Raw genomic sequence first — 16,377 nt, forward strand, 5'->3', positions numbered from 1 at the left:
GAGTGCTCAGCTTCAATGAAGTGTGATCACAAAAAGCATTAGCTACCTTCTAGGGAATTCCCCCTCACTGTCACCTTTCAACATTGTTTCAGTTTGCCAGAATGCCACTCTGACAGGCAAGAATTCAAAATGTGTACCCGACGAAATATTCAGTGTGCTGAACAGTACTTCTGAGCGCAGACAGATGCAGAATTGGCATTTATGCAGATCCATGGATACGTATTTTTATAAGTTTACAGTATTAATGGTAACTCCAGGCACCCCATCTTAACAGTATTTGTAACGAGCTGCTTAGATAAAATGTTCAGGAGGCTTACTGTCTATTTGGGGAATTTCTGGTTCTTAGTGTAGAGTTGGGATAGTAAGCTACTAAGTGAGTGTATGTTATGGATTAATCTTTATCCTTTCCAATTCTGCTGGCGCTTACTGAATATCATTATAGTCTGTGGAAGACTGTTTTCTCTCCTCTTCCTCCCATTATTTAAATTGCTAATGAGTCTATAGCATTAGGTTAGAAAGTCCCTTATTGTCAGATTGTGTTACAGTAACTAGTATTATTATGATTCATCTTAGCAAATGCCTACACTTCCTTTCTGACTAAAATGCATGCTGCAAGAGTGAACCTGCTAATTGGGCAAAGGACGGCCTTTGTGTATTTTTATTCACTGGGTCTAACAGCCTGTGTGGCTGTGCTATTGTGCTCCTCCTGCATGCTTTCCTTCAGAGGTGAGGAATGGGGAATTTAATCAACCTACTTGTGTCCTTTCTCCTCATACCCAAATAAATGTTGAACAGTTGACACTTTGGCTGGAGCTTCTGACATAGATAGTTGTTTGGCACTTGAGTACTTAACTTTCATTAGGTTAACTTGAGCTAACTTGTTGTCTCTGCTAATGTTTGGACCCTTCATTTATCCAGTAGAAGGGTAATTTTGGTGTTCCCTGTGGCAGTTGCTATTGGAGCTGGTGATTTATTTCACACTAAAGGATCTTGAAAAGTGTTGAGGTACAAGACAGCTGCTGCTGGGGATAGTGGTCTTGTTGCTTCATCCTGACTCTCAAATCCACCCTTCCCTTTGGACACTTTCAGGTCCCTGCTTTCATTCAGGAGGTGCCAAGGTGACGCAGCACCAGTGAGCTGATCGATGACAGTGTACTTGTGGGAGGGGACAGACTCGCAGCACCCATGCATTGGCTTGGATGCAGCAGGGGCTGTATTCTGTCACCTTGAGGCCACTGTGAGGGTGGGACTTGGTGTTGGGGAGAGGCTGAGACCAGGGTGTTTTGTATGTGCAGTGAAGTGCTACTTTACCATTGTGAAGTGCCTTTTATGATGAGAAAATGCAAAAAATGTCCAGCAGAATATTTTTCTGCATAATTGTAAATGGAATAAATGGTGATACCTGTGGATAGTGAATTCTCATTGGGATTCCAGAGCTCAGGGGTCCTTCAAAATGTGTGGACTGCTGCTCTGACTCAGGGAACAACGTGTCTGATGTGCTGGTGATGCAAAGGGAGAAGTGTATGGGTGGAGGAGGTTTAAAAACAAATTTCTCTAAAATACTCTATGCCTTAGACTTTTTGCTTCACTGCAGGCACTGGAAATTTGAGGTCTTCTGGTGGGGCATGTATGTCATTCTTGTAAGCTAACTTTAAGCAAGGGAGATCTTCCGTAGTGTAACAAAATATGCAGTCCAATCAATAATGTTTCTGAAGCAATTTTGTGGCTTGCTGCAGCTCTTATCTACTTCCTCTTCTTCATCCTCTTGCTCAGTACTGTGAGAATAACATGACTTGTGCTGCTGGGCATGGGTTTGTAACAGAACTCCCAACTGTGAGGGAAAGGTTGCTTGAGAGCTGCAGCCTCCTATGTGGCTGGGACTTGGCCTTCTGCTGGCCTGGGATCAAGGAATCAAGCCACCACCCCTTACTGATTTCCTTCTTGTCTGGGGTTATCTGTGTTATCAGTAGGCTTATTTTGAGTTAGTAAAAGGATGTCTCTATGAACCGAGTGGGGAATTTTTTGCTTTTCAGGAAGAAGAGATGCCAGATGTAGAAATTGACATTGATGACCTTCTTGATGCAGCCAATGAAGAGGAGAGAGCTCTCAAATTACAGGTAATGTTATTTTCTAATTTTAAATTGGAATGTGGCTGAACTAAGGTATCTGGGTCCATACCTTGTGTTTGACTGAATCAACTGTAAGTGTAGAAGTAGAACTGAGAGGAGGGTTCCTAAGCCTGCGTTTAGCATAATCTACTGGTCTGTACAAAGTTAATCAAAATCCTTTAGGATAAACAATTTCTGGAAGGTAGGTGGTAACAGGAGTAAATAAAAGCTCAAAGATATGCTATGATGATTAGACTCATTCTAATTTTTACAGGTATATAAAATAAAGAACAGAAAAATAAGTCACATAGAAAAATTATGTGGCTGAGAGTCACTTATGATGACCAGATATCACTGCAGCAGAAATATACATATGTGCATATACAGACCAGAAATCCTCCTTTGTCCTTAAGATTGTTGGAAATTGTTTCTCTGTCTATACTAGCTAGAAATCGGAACCCATGGACTTATCTTGGAGTAAGTTGTCTAAAAGATCAACAAAAAGATAAGATCATCATCAGCAGGATTTAGTAGGGAAATTCAGAAGCTGTCTGCTGAAATTATACAATTCAAACCAGTTCTCTAATTCTCTGAATCCTGCTTGAGGTAAAAATTAATGAATGGAAGAATGAGGATGAGAAGAAAAGAAACATCATTGTCTTAAGAGATACATATATCTAAATCAAGATATAAAACCAATATAAGGGTCTCTCTTTATAATCTTTTCAGATGTGCTAAAGGAAGGAAACCTGTCCCAGAGCAGGCATTTGCCCTCAGTTCACTTCTGGGAGTTGACTAAAGTGGTGCTTAGATGCACTGCATCTGGCTTGCAGTGCCTTTCGGCACCCTTCTCTTAGTGCCCACTGCCCAGCAACAGAGACATGGGGCATGGCCCCAGGCTGTTCACTCAACATTTGTAAATAGCTTTGCTGCTTATACCTAAACTAGCTGCTGCAGCTGCCCTGCTAGGAAGGCCCACCTAGCTAATGTCTGTATTTCTGTGTTACGAAGACTGTGGTGCCCTCACAGAAAGCTATCTTTCACATGTGCATTGCTGGGACAAATGTTCTTGGATTCTCCTCAGTTTTTCTTGGAGAGGGGAATTTTGTAACTTCCAACCTGGAGGAAGAAGCCATAATTTCTGTCCTGTTACAAATCATTATGATCCACCTAGGAGCAAAGGTGACTTGCTGTAATGCTTGTTTTTCAGTAGCATCTTCATCCAGTGATTCTTGGTTCTTGCTCCTTTTTCTTTCCCCATTCCCTTGCCAGGTTTCATACTGTAGACTTGTTTATGTTCACTGTTATTCTGTATTGGAACTGACACTTTCATATTTTGCTTCTAGGAAACTCTTGTAGATTGCTACAAACCAACAGAGGTAAAAAGACTTTTCTTAAATACTACTCGTGTGTTGAAAGTGTAGCTATGTTGAAGCTAAAGTAAATTTTTTTTATATACTTATGATAAAGTAGATATGGGAATGTTAATGAGGAGCTGATGGGCTTGGGGATTTACATCCTGGGAATGTTTGGGTCTGTCACTTGACTACAGTAGGAACAGGATGGGGCCCTGTAGAGGAACTGCTGTTCATTCCAGCTGAAGTATCAATATTGTCTTCCATAATGTCCTTATTGACTTTACTGATGCTTAAAGCTGGCATGTTACAAGAGAACTAAATGTAATTCTCATCAGATGGTTAAAACTCTACTATATTTGCATGAAATGTCAACTTGAGAGACAGACCGTGCTCCTCAATGTGAAGCCATTTAATTTTACCTCTGACAGTAAAATTGTTTATTCTGAGAACTGTTATGTAGATATACAGCTCAGCTAATTGTTTTTGTGAATGGACTTGAATACAACTGTGGGATAACCTGAACAAGCAGGATTTTAAGAGTACTCAACTTTCAATTTGAATATCTATTATTGTGCCCAGTGCCAATATGGCCTACTTCTTATATAGTAATGTGTGCTAATTAGGAAGAATAAATATTGTAACAAAACCTTGAACTCATTGTGGGGGGAAAAAAAAAGTCTAGGTTGTGGGTCAGTTTCTTGGTTCAATTTATAGAGTCAGTGCTTTCCCACCAGTGGCTGCTGTGTGGTATTTAGTAGAGTTGGGCGGCTTACAGGATTCCGCTAGTCAGGGACCTTCCAGCTGTGCATGACTAGAAACCAGGCATTTGCTTTTTGAAACAAGGCTGCATATAGCTTGGTTCCTCTGTAACATCTGCAGCTGTAGCCACTTACACTACTGGGGCTTAAGGATAGTCAGGCTGCCAGGAAGAACCGCTGGTATGGTTAAATAGATGCTTCCCTGTCCGTCAGACTTTTTTTCAGGGCTTTCCCATTTTTATTGATTCCTGTCGTAGATTGGGAAAATTCTCCAGAGCTGCTATTGCAATTGCTGGTACTAACTTTTTGACAGTGCAGGGAATTGACCCAGAAAGACTTGCATGGTAATATTTGTATAGCTTGGTCTATGTTGTGCCTTGGTTTCTTTACAGCAGATAACACGCATCTCCCATTATGGAGATGCCAGGGCAAAAAATCAAGTCTTCAGATGTATCAACGTAGTAATACTATGCTACAGATGACCCCTGTCAGCCTCCTCCAGCCTTCTCTCAGCAAGTGCTGTTGAACCTTAGTTGTTCTTCGTAAGATAGGTGTGAAGACTGCTATGGCATGTGGAGCCTGACTGGTTCTTGTCACAGGCTAGCGAGACAAAGTGGGGTCATGAGTGGGTGAGAGGAACAGGTTGCCAAGAGTTTAGCAGCCACTTCTGTGCTGACTTCTTATCTCTGTGTTATCTGAAGGTGGATGATGAAGGTAGAGAATTAAATAATTACCCTTCTTCCTCCTTCATTGAACATGAAATATAAATTCTTTTTCTTAGCTCTGAAGCTTGATGCTTAATGCAAGGACAAATTTCAGAGCTCTTATGAAGGTACATAACAGATGTTAGTGAGTTTTCCACTGGAAACCTGGGTCCTAGAACTGCAGGAAATACTGGTAAATCGAGTAGGTATGGCAGTTCACAGGAAACAATGTCCTGGATGTGTGTGCTTGACTGCCCTCGAGGCACTTGAATCAAGGTGAGGTTTTAACACTGAACTTGTGACCTGCCTCTTCAGTCCTCTGTTGATGGGATGGAGGCAGCTCCTTTACCTGGGAGAATATCCATCTTCCTTGACAAATCTTTTGAGATAGCCAAATGGAGTGGATTAAGTACTCATCTCATCTGTGAGGATAGTTGCCAAAATGAGAGTCGCTTCCCAGGACTGTTTTTCATAACAGCAGCTTTTCTTCATCTGTAGCATGATAAGCCCAGTAATACTGCACGACTGCTAACTTAGGCCACTTAAAAACAGTGATTTGTAACCTGTCATTTGTGGACTAAGAAGATCCTTTAAGTTGGCTTAAACTTGCTATATGAGGATCCATACCTTGTCTAGAAAATCTGCAATCCTTTCATATTTGCAGACCTCAAAACTATTGAGGTAATTGCTTTGTGAAAGGATTTCTAGAAGATTTGTGGAGAATGGATGTGAGCTGATGGCATTTCTCATGACCAATCAAATACAGCCAATCAAGTGCACTAGGATTTTAGCATGAAGAGTTATACAGTTTGCAAAAGGCAGTAATCCCTAACTGGGGAAAAAATTATGTAATGTGATGTCTCCACTGTTCAGAACATAAGGAGAAATAATACAGGCAGAAAGGTTAATAACTTGAAGCTCTTATCCCATCTGTTTAAAAACAAGCAAAAAACCAACAACAAAATCCCAAAAGTATATCTTAAGTCGGTCTTCTTAGTGTCTTCTATTTAGACTAAAGGTTAAGGAAAGACCGATTTTTTTTTTTTTTTGGCATGTATTATGGATTGACTTTTCATCAGAAGAAGCAGAGTTATCCAGGTCACTTGAAAGGTGGAAGGAATTCTTAGCCTCTTCAATAAATTGGCTAAAGATAGTAGCTGACAGTAACTTACAAGGAACTGCTATGAAACCTTTCTTCTAAGAGAAATAAAGCTAACGTGCTCTAAAATTTTAAAACGTAGCAGTTACAGCTGTTTTAATTTGTATGGAAATATGCTTAACGTGGGCATCTTGTTGTAAAGAGTCATGTAGTTTACTCAAACAAGACAACTAAAGGTTAATCAGCAAAGTGTCAGTATGATTTTTTGGGTGCTATTTAAGTTTACGTTAATGATCCTTAAATTAAAATGTTGATTTGCTAATCAAGATTCATATGCAATGTGGCTGATGTTTCATTCAGTCATTAAAAGTTAGTTTTGTAAAGTGTGTCAGAAACTAAAAATAATTTCTGGGCACAATTTTCCAACTGGGCTGTTTCTACAAACATGAAAATTAAAAAAAAAAAAAAACAAAACAAACCACAGTGGCTAAGAGATACAGTTGGTAACTAGCAAACTGCAAAGTATACATTTTTATTTGTATTAATCACTGCAATATGTGACTCGTATTTATACTTTACATCCTTTTACTTGAGCCACAGTCTCCTTGCTCTATGAAGTGAAGTTTCACTCGTTGAAGAGAAGTTGAGTAGCTGCCTGACTCAAGCCATAGTAGGCTTTGGGATCTCAAATGTAGACAGTGCTTTGACACATGGTGATCGTCTTCCCACCATGCAAAATTAAACAGTGCTAGAATTATTCTTCAAACAGTTTATGCTTTCTCTGCTTCCCCTTTTCTTTTCTGTTACTATCATACCTAGTTCAAAAAAAGTACATGTCATGTTGTCTTGCCATAAGACAAGGCTTGACTTGAGAGAACAGCAACTCATTTTTAGGACTGCACAAACTTAAAGGGGTATACTATGTGCAAAATCAGTGCCTTGGTCAAACCTTGGATCTGAACTTTTGTGCTTGAAAAGGAACAGGGAGCAGCAGCATCTTCCTGCATCACTCATGTGCCAGAGCAGCCAGTGCTTCACTAAAAGCCATGTGTCACCTATGGAAAATCCCACTCAGACCTTTGTCAAGTTGCTGTCTCAGTTCTGTCTATAGGATGGAGAATCTTAATGTAGGTCACAGGGAATTTTGAGTCTCATGTTAGCAGTGATGCTAACAAAGAAACTGAAATATAATCTGTAATCTTGATGATAGGGGGTTTGATACTTGACAATAGACTCTTATTTAGAATAGGAAGACTGCTGTGGACATGAAATCAATGAGGTTTTGTCAAGATATCCACTTTGAAGGAGGCTGGCTAAATCTGTTATTGTATCTCTGCTATTGGTAGCAGCAAGACCACCCATTTAGACTGGGCTTTGGAGAAAATCTGAAATATTTGTGTCTGATGGGAGTTAGAGCTTCTGCTGGTGGAACTGCCAAAGTGATGACAGGAGAAATGACAAGGAGACTCTTCAACTGCTATGGGAGAGAAATCCAATGAGCGTGCAATTCTTATGTTTACTGACTTGGAAAGATGCAGTTGAACTACACAATGCCTGTAGATAACTAATCTTTGAAGAAAACTGGATAAATTGGATTTTGGGTTTCGTAGCTTCTTTCTTTTCCCATAGGAATATACAAAGCTTCAGGCGAATGGACTTGAGATCTCTCCCACGCAGGACTAAATCTATCTAGACCATCTTGTTGGTATAATTCTTCACTCGGTGCAAAATGGGAGAAAAAGGAGATGAAGTTACATCATAAAAGAAAGCTGTTTTGCTGGGAACTTTTAACTTTTAATATAGTTTCCAAACAAACTATGTTAAATTGTTGTGCATATTCTCTGGAGAATTTTGGCAGATATTTAAGTCACTGACTACTTGGTTACTTCAGTGGCTGGACTATTTCAGCAGCTCTTAACACTTAATTTTGAGAAAGGCAGAGATGCATTTGCTTAGCTGTATGTTTCCCCAAGTTTCATTCCTAGTTGGAGCAAGTGATAGGCTTGTGATGCAGCTTTTTAGAGTGGTCCAGGCACTGTGGTTTTTAAAACTAAAAACTATTTTGGGTATGTCTTCAGATAATGTATGTATTTAGTATGCAGACATAAATAGAAAGCTCAGTCCTTCTGAAATGAAACTTCTGAACTTTTGAAGGATCATATATTTTTTTTGTCCTACTGTGTCATGAACTATTCAAGGTAATGTTACTATGTTTTTTTTAAATATAGTTGCAAGGCAGCAATACACAGGATACCCATATGAAGCAAGAGTAACTAAAGATGTGTTGTAAAGCCTCAGTGCAGTGTACTGCCTCACATCTGGGCAAGCCTAGGAGCTCATAGACATTGCAGCTCAGCTGATGGGTGGTAAATTATTAAGCCACAGTAACTGTATTATGTGTCCACATTACTTGAAATAAAATATAACATTTTGTAAAGAAAAAAGTTAAGAAACATGCATATTTAAAAGCAATGCAGACAGAGGCATTTCTAGAAAAACATGATTTCTTGTTCATCCATTTGACCACTCTGAATTCAGTGAACTAAAACTGTTTATATGCCTGCTGAGATCTGCCCTATATTGTGCTACAGTGTTGAAGGAAATTAAGCTTGCATGTTTTCATTTCTGTGGGTACTGACAAATATGACTTACAAATACCAATAGCAATACTGTAAGAATGGAGGAACAAACACTTATTTGATGAGAATAAGCTGTGCTTGTTTACATGCTGCCGAATTGGAGAATAACTGGACTGCATGTCTTGATCATAGCTAAGCTTTGTAGTATGTACAGGGCTCACCAAGAAGCTAAATTGCTGTGTCTTGTCCTCCTCTGGGCACTGGTGGTGCGTTGGCCTCACTGAAGAGGCTGTGCTGATGGGAGGCTGCAGAGATGCTGCACCAGTTCTTGCTAATAGAAGGCAGCTTCTGGCCCCGTTCTCCCAAAGCCTCGTCAGTTCCTTTCTTCCTGTGCGACTGGTTTCAGGTTTGAGCCTGTGTGGAAGGGAAGATGTTTAGCAGTAGAGTTCCCTCTCTGTCTTTCTTGGTTTTCCTTATTTATTTTTTTTCCTTCCCATTCAGATAGCATTTTTGAGCTATTGTTTAGTTTCTTCCCCAACTAGCTGTGGGGATTGCTCTCCAGGCTGACTTTACTTTTTACATCCAGCCAATCAGGCTCTCTCCAGGAAATAGTCTTGGGCACACAGTCAAGGAAATCTTGATTTTTGACTTGGCTGCAGGGAAGTAAGGCGTGAAGGAAAGCTGGTTTAGGATTCATTTCATGCTCTAGTGAAGCAGGAGGACTAGAAACCTTAAACTTTCATTTAAGAATTAGTCTTACTACATGTATACTGCTTGTGGAAGGGAAATCTGGAGAGACAGAGTCTAATTAGCTTCCAGAATTAATTGGAAGACTTGAATAGGGAGCCTGGAATTCATTGTCTGTCAAATGACCTCATTAAAACAACGAATCACACCTCCAAAGCAGAGAGGTAAAGTGATTTCCACCCTGTTCCTGAATTAGCATTTTTGTTTGCAGTCTTTATTTTTCTTATTCTACATTAGATGAATGCTTTTGCTGAACTGCATGCCTTTGATTCAAGGGGAAGTGTTACAGAAGGGAGAAGGCAAATGCCTAAGGCTGACTATAGATAAGTTCAAATGAACTATAGATTTAGTCTGTCTCCCATTTAAATTTGCCTTTAGAATTAGAAAGACATATTCTAGAAACAATGATTCTGTATTAAAAATCAACAGGACTCTCAATATTTGTTACAAAACTGTATTTAAAGGTGGTCGTCTTGCAGAAAATCTAAAAAGAATTTAAACTGAGTTTGTGTACATTTTTGCCCCTTTTTTTTTTTCCCCACTTACCAAGGCCCAAAGTGCTGGTACAAGATTTTTCTTCTACTGAAAGTAGATGTGTCCTGTGTATTTCTGGCTGTAGCCCTCCAAGGAATAATTCCTAAGTTCTTGAATATTTAGCTGAATTATTGTTAAATGTCTTCCAGCTCTCTGAGTTAAATAAGTATTATGTAAGTATATATAAGTAGATAATCCAACCTGTGTTACAGAACTACTTTTAACATAGATTGGTACATGATCAGCTTTCAAATGCATGATGCTAAACTTCATCATATCTCCTAGAGGGGATTTCAGTAAAATGCACTGTGTAAAATGTTTGTGTATGAGGTTGAGATAGATGTGGATATTAAGCCTTCTATTAAGCCTTGACTCAAATGTCCACAAGGAATAAAACTGCAATTTTTGAGTGATGTTTAGAGAAAACAAACGGGTATTACTGTCATAAAGCTGAGTTGGTTAGTTATAAAGTGAAGGCTTATTGAAATGCTGCGAAGTCTCCTTTCCTGCCTCCAAGAGGGAAAATGTGTGTCTTTGCTAGAATGCTGCCTTTCCTTGATGGGGAGCTGCAAAACAAGAAAGGCACAAGCACTGGGGCACAGCTGGCTCCATGCAAGTGTCAGATGCAAAATGATACTTAAATCAGAAAGGTACTGAACCAATGCTGTGGTTTGTACACCCATGGGATGTGCACAACAACCCTACTGCCTTGTGGAAAATGTCTGTCATGTATAAAATGCTCATTGGGTTTTACTGTTTGGTACTGCAGACCCTTATTTCAAAAAAAATGGTTCCCGAGTAAAGCATTTTCAATTATTATATGTACTTCAAGTGAATACAACTTCCTTCCTCTTCCTTATAGAATAGCCTCAATTACTTCAGGTCTGCTTAGGGGGTTGCCCCTACATTTTGGATTATTTTGGCAGTACTAAGAAGGTTCTAGGTGGTGTGAAACTTGCTTGGAAACTTCAGGCAAATATTTTGTTTTGCAAAAGAAGGTGCTTGTGGTACTGCTTCAGAGTATAAGGGGAGGAACTCCCCTCCCTTACTGTGATGTTCTGTTAAAAAGCAACTGACCCGTATCTGTTCCATGTCCAAGGGAAACTTGCTCCAAACTCTTCTGAGTTGCGGGAGAAAACAGACAGAGAAATGGCAGAGGTGCCTCTCAAACAGGGATATCCCAAATGGGCACAGTCAGATTGCCATAGATTTTCCTGCCCACTCTGCAAATGCCCCTTCTTCCTGTAAGGCTCTTACTTTCAACTTCTGTGAAGTAGTTGGACAGTTTCCAGTTGCAGTGTCCTGTTGCTGCCTTGATGGTGAGTGAAGATAGTGTAGAGTATTTGTGGCTTTAACAGACAGCTAATAAAGTCTTCCAAAGGGAAGAACTGAACTCAGTCTGTTCCTTCCCAAAGCTGTCTTAATCTGATGTTTTGGCATGGGGGTATAGCTTTTTATGGAAAGAGCTGTTGAAAAGCAATACTAATTGCATTAATCCCAAGTAAAAACCTTTTAAGATCACTTTAGAGAGTTTACTTCTATAATGATTTCACTGCAGGGCTTCATTTAAGTTTGATAGTGAAAAATCCTAAAGTGTATTTATGTTTTAAACAGCACCATGCCATATTAGTTTTGCATTATCTAGCAGGTCTTTACAATGATGAAACGATAACACAGAACCAATGCATAGTGCATTGAAAGCTGTGAATTTTCCTTTTTCTGACCTCAGAATGGGTAAGTACTGTACTCTGACAAGTTTAGAGTAGATATTGTTGTAGTGGCTTGTGCCTATGCGGAAAAAGACAGCTTCTGAAGGATGGAGGGCGGAGGATTTGGGGTCTTAACAAATCTGTTTTTCTGATCATCTGTTTAGACTATCTGTCTACCCAGATGAGAAGCGCAGTACTGGTATGCATAGATGTATTCCTGTACTGGCCTTGATCTAGTTAGTTCAGTAGTGGAGGCCAGAACATAAAAGGTTTCTTGGTGAGTGTTTGTAGCCCACGCTGATGTGTGTGCTGCACTGTCTTTGCTGCTGTTAGTTGAAGCCACAGCTAGTGTTGGTGCAGTAGTAACCACGGTGCAACAGTACATGCAGTACAGTATAGACATGCATAAACTGTCAGGAAAGGAAAATGCTCTGTTGGGGTGATACCTGCCAGGACTGTGGTCCCACCAGAAAGATCTAACATCTTTCTTAAGTTAAAATACACATTTACAGAGACTTTCCTGCACAGTGTAGCACCTGGGTAATATATGTTTCAATGTGACTTTTTTTTGAAAGGTACTCTGTTGTCATTTAGGTGTTGACCTTGTTCACTGGAATTTTTAGCCTCAAGCATTCATCTAGGAAGTCATGCATTTTGTCCTTTCACATCAACCTGACTGACTAAATTCATAATTGCATTTCATGTTTATAGCTAAATGATCTAATGATAAGAACCTTTTTTTAGGTGTATACATAGTACTGTGGGTAAACATTATTCTCCCAATATGACAGTAAGGGGTTGATTTAGCTTTTAATGCATCTGCAGTTATTATAAGAAATCGTATACCAAAAGGATTTCAGATAATGCTGCAACTCTGTAAGCTTCAGTTCTCTCACAATTTAAAAAGAAAGCATGTGCTGAAACTGGGGAAAATATGAATAAAGACTTGGTCCATTAATATTTTTTTTTTTTCCTCAGAACAGTGTCATTCACTGAGCTCCACAACCAGTTTCACCCAGCATAAGCTCCTTGTTCCTGCCTTGTCTCATGAATGTTGGTGTAGGGCTGAGTGGTGAGCCTGGTTGGAGAGCTGAGCCAGCTTGGAAAGTAGCAGGGCAAGAGGAAAAACAGCTGAGTTTTTAGCCAGATCAGCTTTCTGTTCCAGCTGAGTATGCAGCCAACCAAAATGCAAGTGCTGGTGTGGAGAGTGGTGAAAGAAACACCTCTTTTGGCAGGATTGCTGATTTCTGTGCAGGCTTAAACCGTGAAAGTCTGCTCTGACTATTTGCATTGTATCCAGCCGTAGATTTTGCTTGATCCAACAGTTGGTAGAAGGCCCTGTGTAGTAAAAGCTTGAAGGACAGCTAGCAACGGAGACTGAACACTCATGCAGAGGAAAAGCTAGTTGTTCACACCTCCACTGTGTCATGAGAATATGCATACAAGGTTCCTGGAGATCAGGCCAGAGAAATTCCAGTTTAGCAGTAAAAGCTTAAATAAAAATGTATGGTTTACTTTGATTTTTTTTTAAAAACTCAATCATGGTATTATGGGATCATACAAATTACTCATATTTTCTAATCTTTTTTCCTAGGAATTTATCAAAGAGCTGCTAACTCGGATAAGAGGAATGAGGAAACTCAGTCCCCCTCAAAAGAAGAGTATATAAATAACTTGAAGTAGTAGCACTCTGTAAAAGACATGTCAAGGGAAATGGGACTTTGAATACAAGACCTCTATTAAAATAGTTGTCTTTCTCCACAACTCTTTTGATTTCATTCAGTTTTGACTCAAGGAATTTCTTTTGTGTGTTTTAAGGGTTCTTTTTTAAGTGTCAATTTTTTAAAATCAAGAATATCAACAATTTGGATGCTGCTCAACTTTCACTTGAGAGGATTACTGAAGCAAGTGAAGAATCCAAGAGTTAGTGATGAGGGGCAGCAAGCCTACGTGGTGAACCAGAAGATCTTGTAAATTTACAGAGCTAGGAGACTTCTCCTTGCAACTAGTTGGATAACGTTTTTTTAAGTTGGTTGTACATTTAACTCATGGATGTCAAGTTTCTTGTGCTTGTCTGTACATAAATTATAAAGTGGGTTGCGAATACTGTTTCACATGGATGGAAGGGAAAGTTTGTTACAGTAAATTATTTAAATGGTGGTTATAGCAAATTTGCTACCAGAAGGTACCAATTTAGATTACTAAAATGAGTGCTGCCATTTTTCTAAATACCCTTAAAGCAGCCCAGTGAAGAATTTAATCATATCTTCTTGTTTAGACTGCAGCATATGAGAATTGGGAATTTTAAGGGCTTAATTTGTAGACCTAAAGTTATTTGATTGACTTTGATGCTTTGCCAGGTCATTTCCTCTCCACCTCATGGTGTCTTGGAACTGTGCTAACCTATACTGAATAAGGGCCTGCAGTAATATCTAGAGAAATGTCCGTCACCGTTTAAAAGCTGCTACACAGTGGAGGAAATGCAGTGCTTCCAAAATGAATTACAAGCACTGTCTTGCATTTAGCGATGTGGTCTTAATTGAATGCAGATTCCTCTCCTGTTAAGGTAGGCAAAGAATATTATAATCTTTGTTTATGGCTCTGCCCTGAGAAGTGGGGGACTTCTTAACTTGGGCTCTCTTACTTGTAAAAGCAAGAACAGAAGAGAGATCCCTGCTCCCTCCTAGAAAATGTCCTCACTGAAATGTTCAATAAGCTACCATATGCTGGTAGGTGACACTAGTCAGGCATTTTATATCAAGGGTGCTCTGAACATATTTTATTTTTCAAAAGAAGTACATGTTTGTGAATTTTATGTATACTGGCAAGCTTTTTTAATGTATTTAATTTTGTAATGTTTACCGATGATTTTATTTACCAGATATTTACTCAAATAAATGGAACAACTTGTGACTTGTTACATGTACACTTTACAAGACTACTGTTGCTGAGTAGGTTGGTAAATGGACTCCCTTGTCAAAAAGAGAAGCCTGTGAGGTGGTAAGTATGTGAGAACCCAGCTGTATAGACCTTAATCAGCTTTTAGTGTGCCCAGTGTCACTCAGCCCTTGCCTAATATTGCTCAGCTGATCTCCTGTAACCTGGTGCACTCAAAAGGGTCGTTTGGGAAAGTCTTTTGCATATGAGGCCTTCCTTCCCTCTTCCCTGGGGGATTTAAAAATGAAGAAAAAAAGCCTGGAAATTCTTCAGGTAAAAGCTGCTACTTCCTTCTTTTTCTTCCATGAGAGATGAGAGTAGGGGAGGACTTACACCAGGTAACTGTTCTCTTCTGAAGTTGTGGCAGAAAGGGGGTCTTTCAGCAGGAGGCACTCTACCATTCTTCCCTTCTGCATCTCTCTGAATTCTCTTCAAGAAATTCCAGCAGCCCTAAGAAAAGACTTGAGTTGTTTGCCTGCAGTGTCTTAAACTTAAATATTGTACCTTGCTGAAGTTGCAATTCAGCTCAGGTTTCCTAAGGTGTCTTCCAGCAATTTTTTTTTTTTTTAAATTGTGAAGTGAAATCTGTGCTCCAGGGAAATCATGGGGAGCTTGTGATTTCATCTGTTTCTGTCTTGGGATGTCCCACTATTGTTGTCAGCATTATCTGTGGGACGTCTTTGGTTCTGGAAGAGGCCCATGTGAATGACCTGTCTTGCCACAAGGAGATTGTCTCTCCGTGATCTGTGTTCCTTACAGAGGAACTGATGTAGTTATATCTAAATAACCAAGTTTATATTAACATCAACCTTTGAAGGAGAGAGAGTTGCAAGAAAAGCTTCCTTAACTCCTGAGGTAAGAGGCCTTTGGTTAGATTTTTCACTCAAGTCTGGAGGCAGAAATCAGTGGTGTTAGTAAAGAAGTCTTAATTACTAGCAAACTTCTGATGTTTGACTGGACAGGTACTTTCACAGGCCTTAAAGCCTGTTGGGTTGTAAAACCATTGATAGCCTTTTGTAAGCACAAAATTTATATGTCCAAAATGTAAAAAAAAACCTTATGATTTGAGACTTGTTAGCAATGTTTAGAGTTTTTTGAGCTGGTGTCTGAAATGCTGTTTGCTCATGGGTACTGTTCCCTGACTCGTAAATTTATTCACGTGCATTTACATGTGGACTGAAACAACTGAGAGCATGCAATACACCTTTTCACCTGCTGAGGTAGTTACAGGTGCCTTACATCTTGCAGGTGATATTTAGAAACAACCCCAAGTCTGAACATCAAATGTTCTAGTAATTTCCACATCTACAGATGCATTTTGACTTCACTTACGCTTTCAAATATAATTTTTTCTTCCTTTATAATAATGATATGCAAAATCAGAAATGTCAAGTAACAGCAACTGCACCAGTTGTCTTGCCTCCTGCAGCAAAATGCTATTCCACAAATATTTTTCCCCTTATGTTACTTGTCTAAAAAATGCCCACCCAACTGTGCGCATTGCACATTTGCATCATTTGTCCTATTCATCTTGCACTGAAGTAGCTGTGGAAAATAGCAGTCTGTCCCCTTTTAAAACCAATTGGTTTGGTGGCACTCTTAGAAACAATGAAGGTTGGGACAGTCCTTACTGTTTTTTTTGTGGGACAGTCACTTCTGTGAAAGGGCTTCCTCTCCTCTAGCTCTACATGTTTTGCTATCTTACAAGTGTGAGTGAGCAAACCTAAACTCTAAATAGCTTTTATTTGCAGCTGGACTGATTTTACTGGAAACTTACAGGGTCTTATTATTGGTACATTTTCTTAATGGAGATACTCTTGGCCTTGGTGTAAGTGAGGGTAGAA

The 16,377-nt window shown here is 39.5% G+C and overlaps 1 protein-coding gene across 1 annotated transcript in view; it reads left to right on the forward strand.

The window, feature by feature from the left end:
- Positions 1-14,516, forward strand: part of PPP1R14C (protein phosphatase 1 regulatory inhibitor subunit 14C) — a 54,964-nt gene extending 40,448 nt beyond the window's left edge. Inside the window, exons 2-4 of the mRNA XM_054194425.1 lie at positions 2,034-2,117; positions 3,455-3,487; positions 13,191-14,516. Of these exons, the coding sequence (XP_054050400.1) occupies positions 2,034-2,117; positions 3,455-3,487; positions 13,191-13,265 (192 nt within the window). The 3' untranslated portion in view covers positions 13,266-14,516. The remainder of the gene's footprint in view (positions 1-2,033; positions 2,118-3,454; positions 3,488-13,190) is intronic.
- Positions 14,517-16,377: the final 1,861 nt, after the last annotated feature.

This window comes from Rissa tridactyla, chromosome 3 (genome assembly GCF_028500815.1).
Source record: "Rissa tridactyla isolate bRisTri1 chromosome 3, bRisTri1.patW.cur.20221130, whole genome shotgun sequence".
In the NCBI taxonomy this organism is placed as follows: Eukaryota; Metazoa; Chordata; class Aves; order Charadriiformes; family Laridae; genus Rissa; species Rissa tridactyla.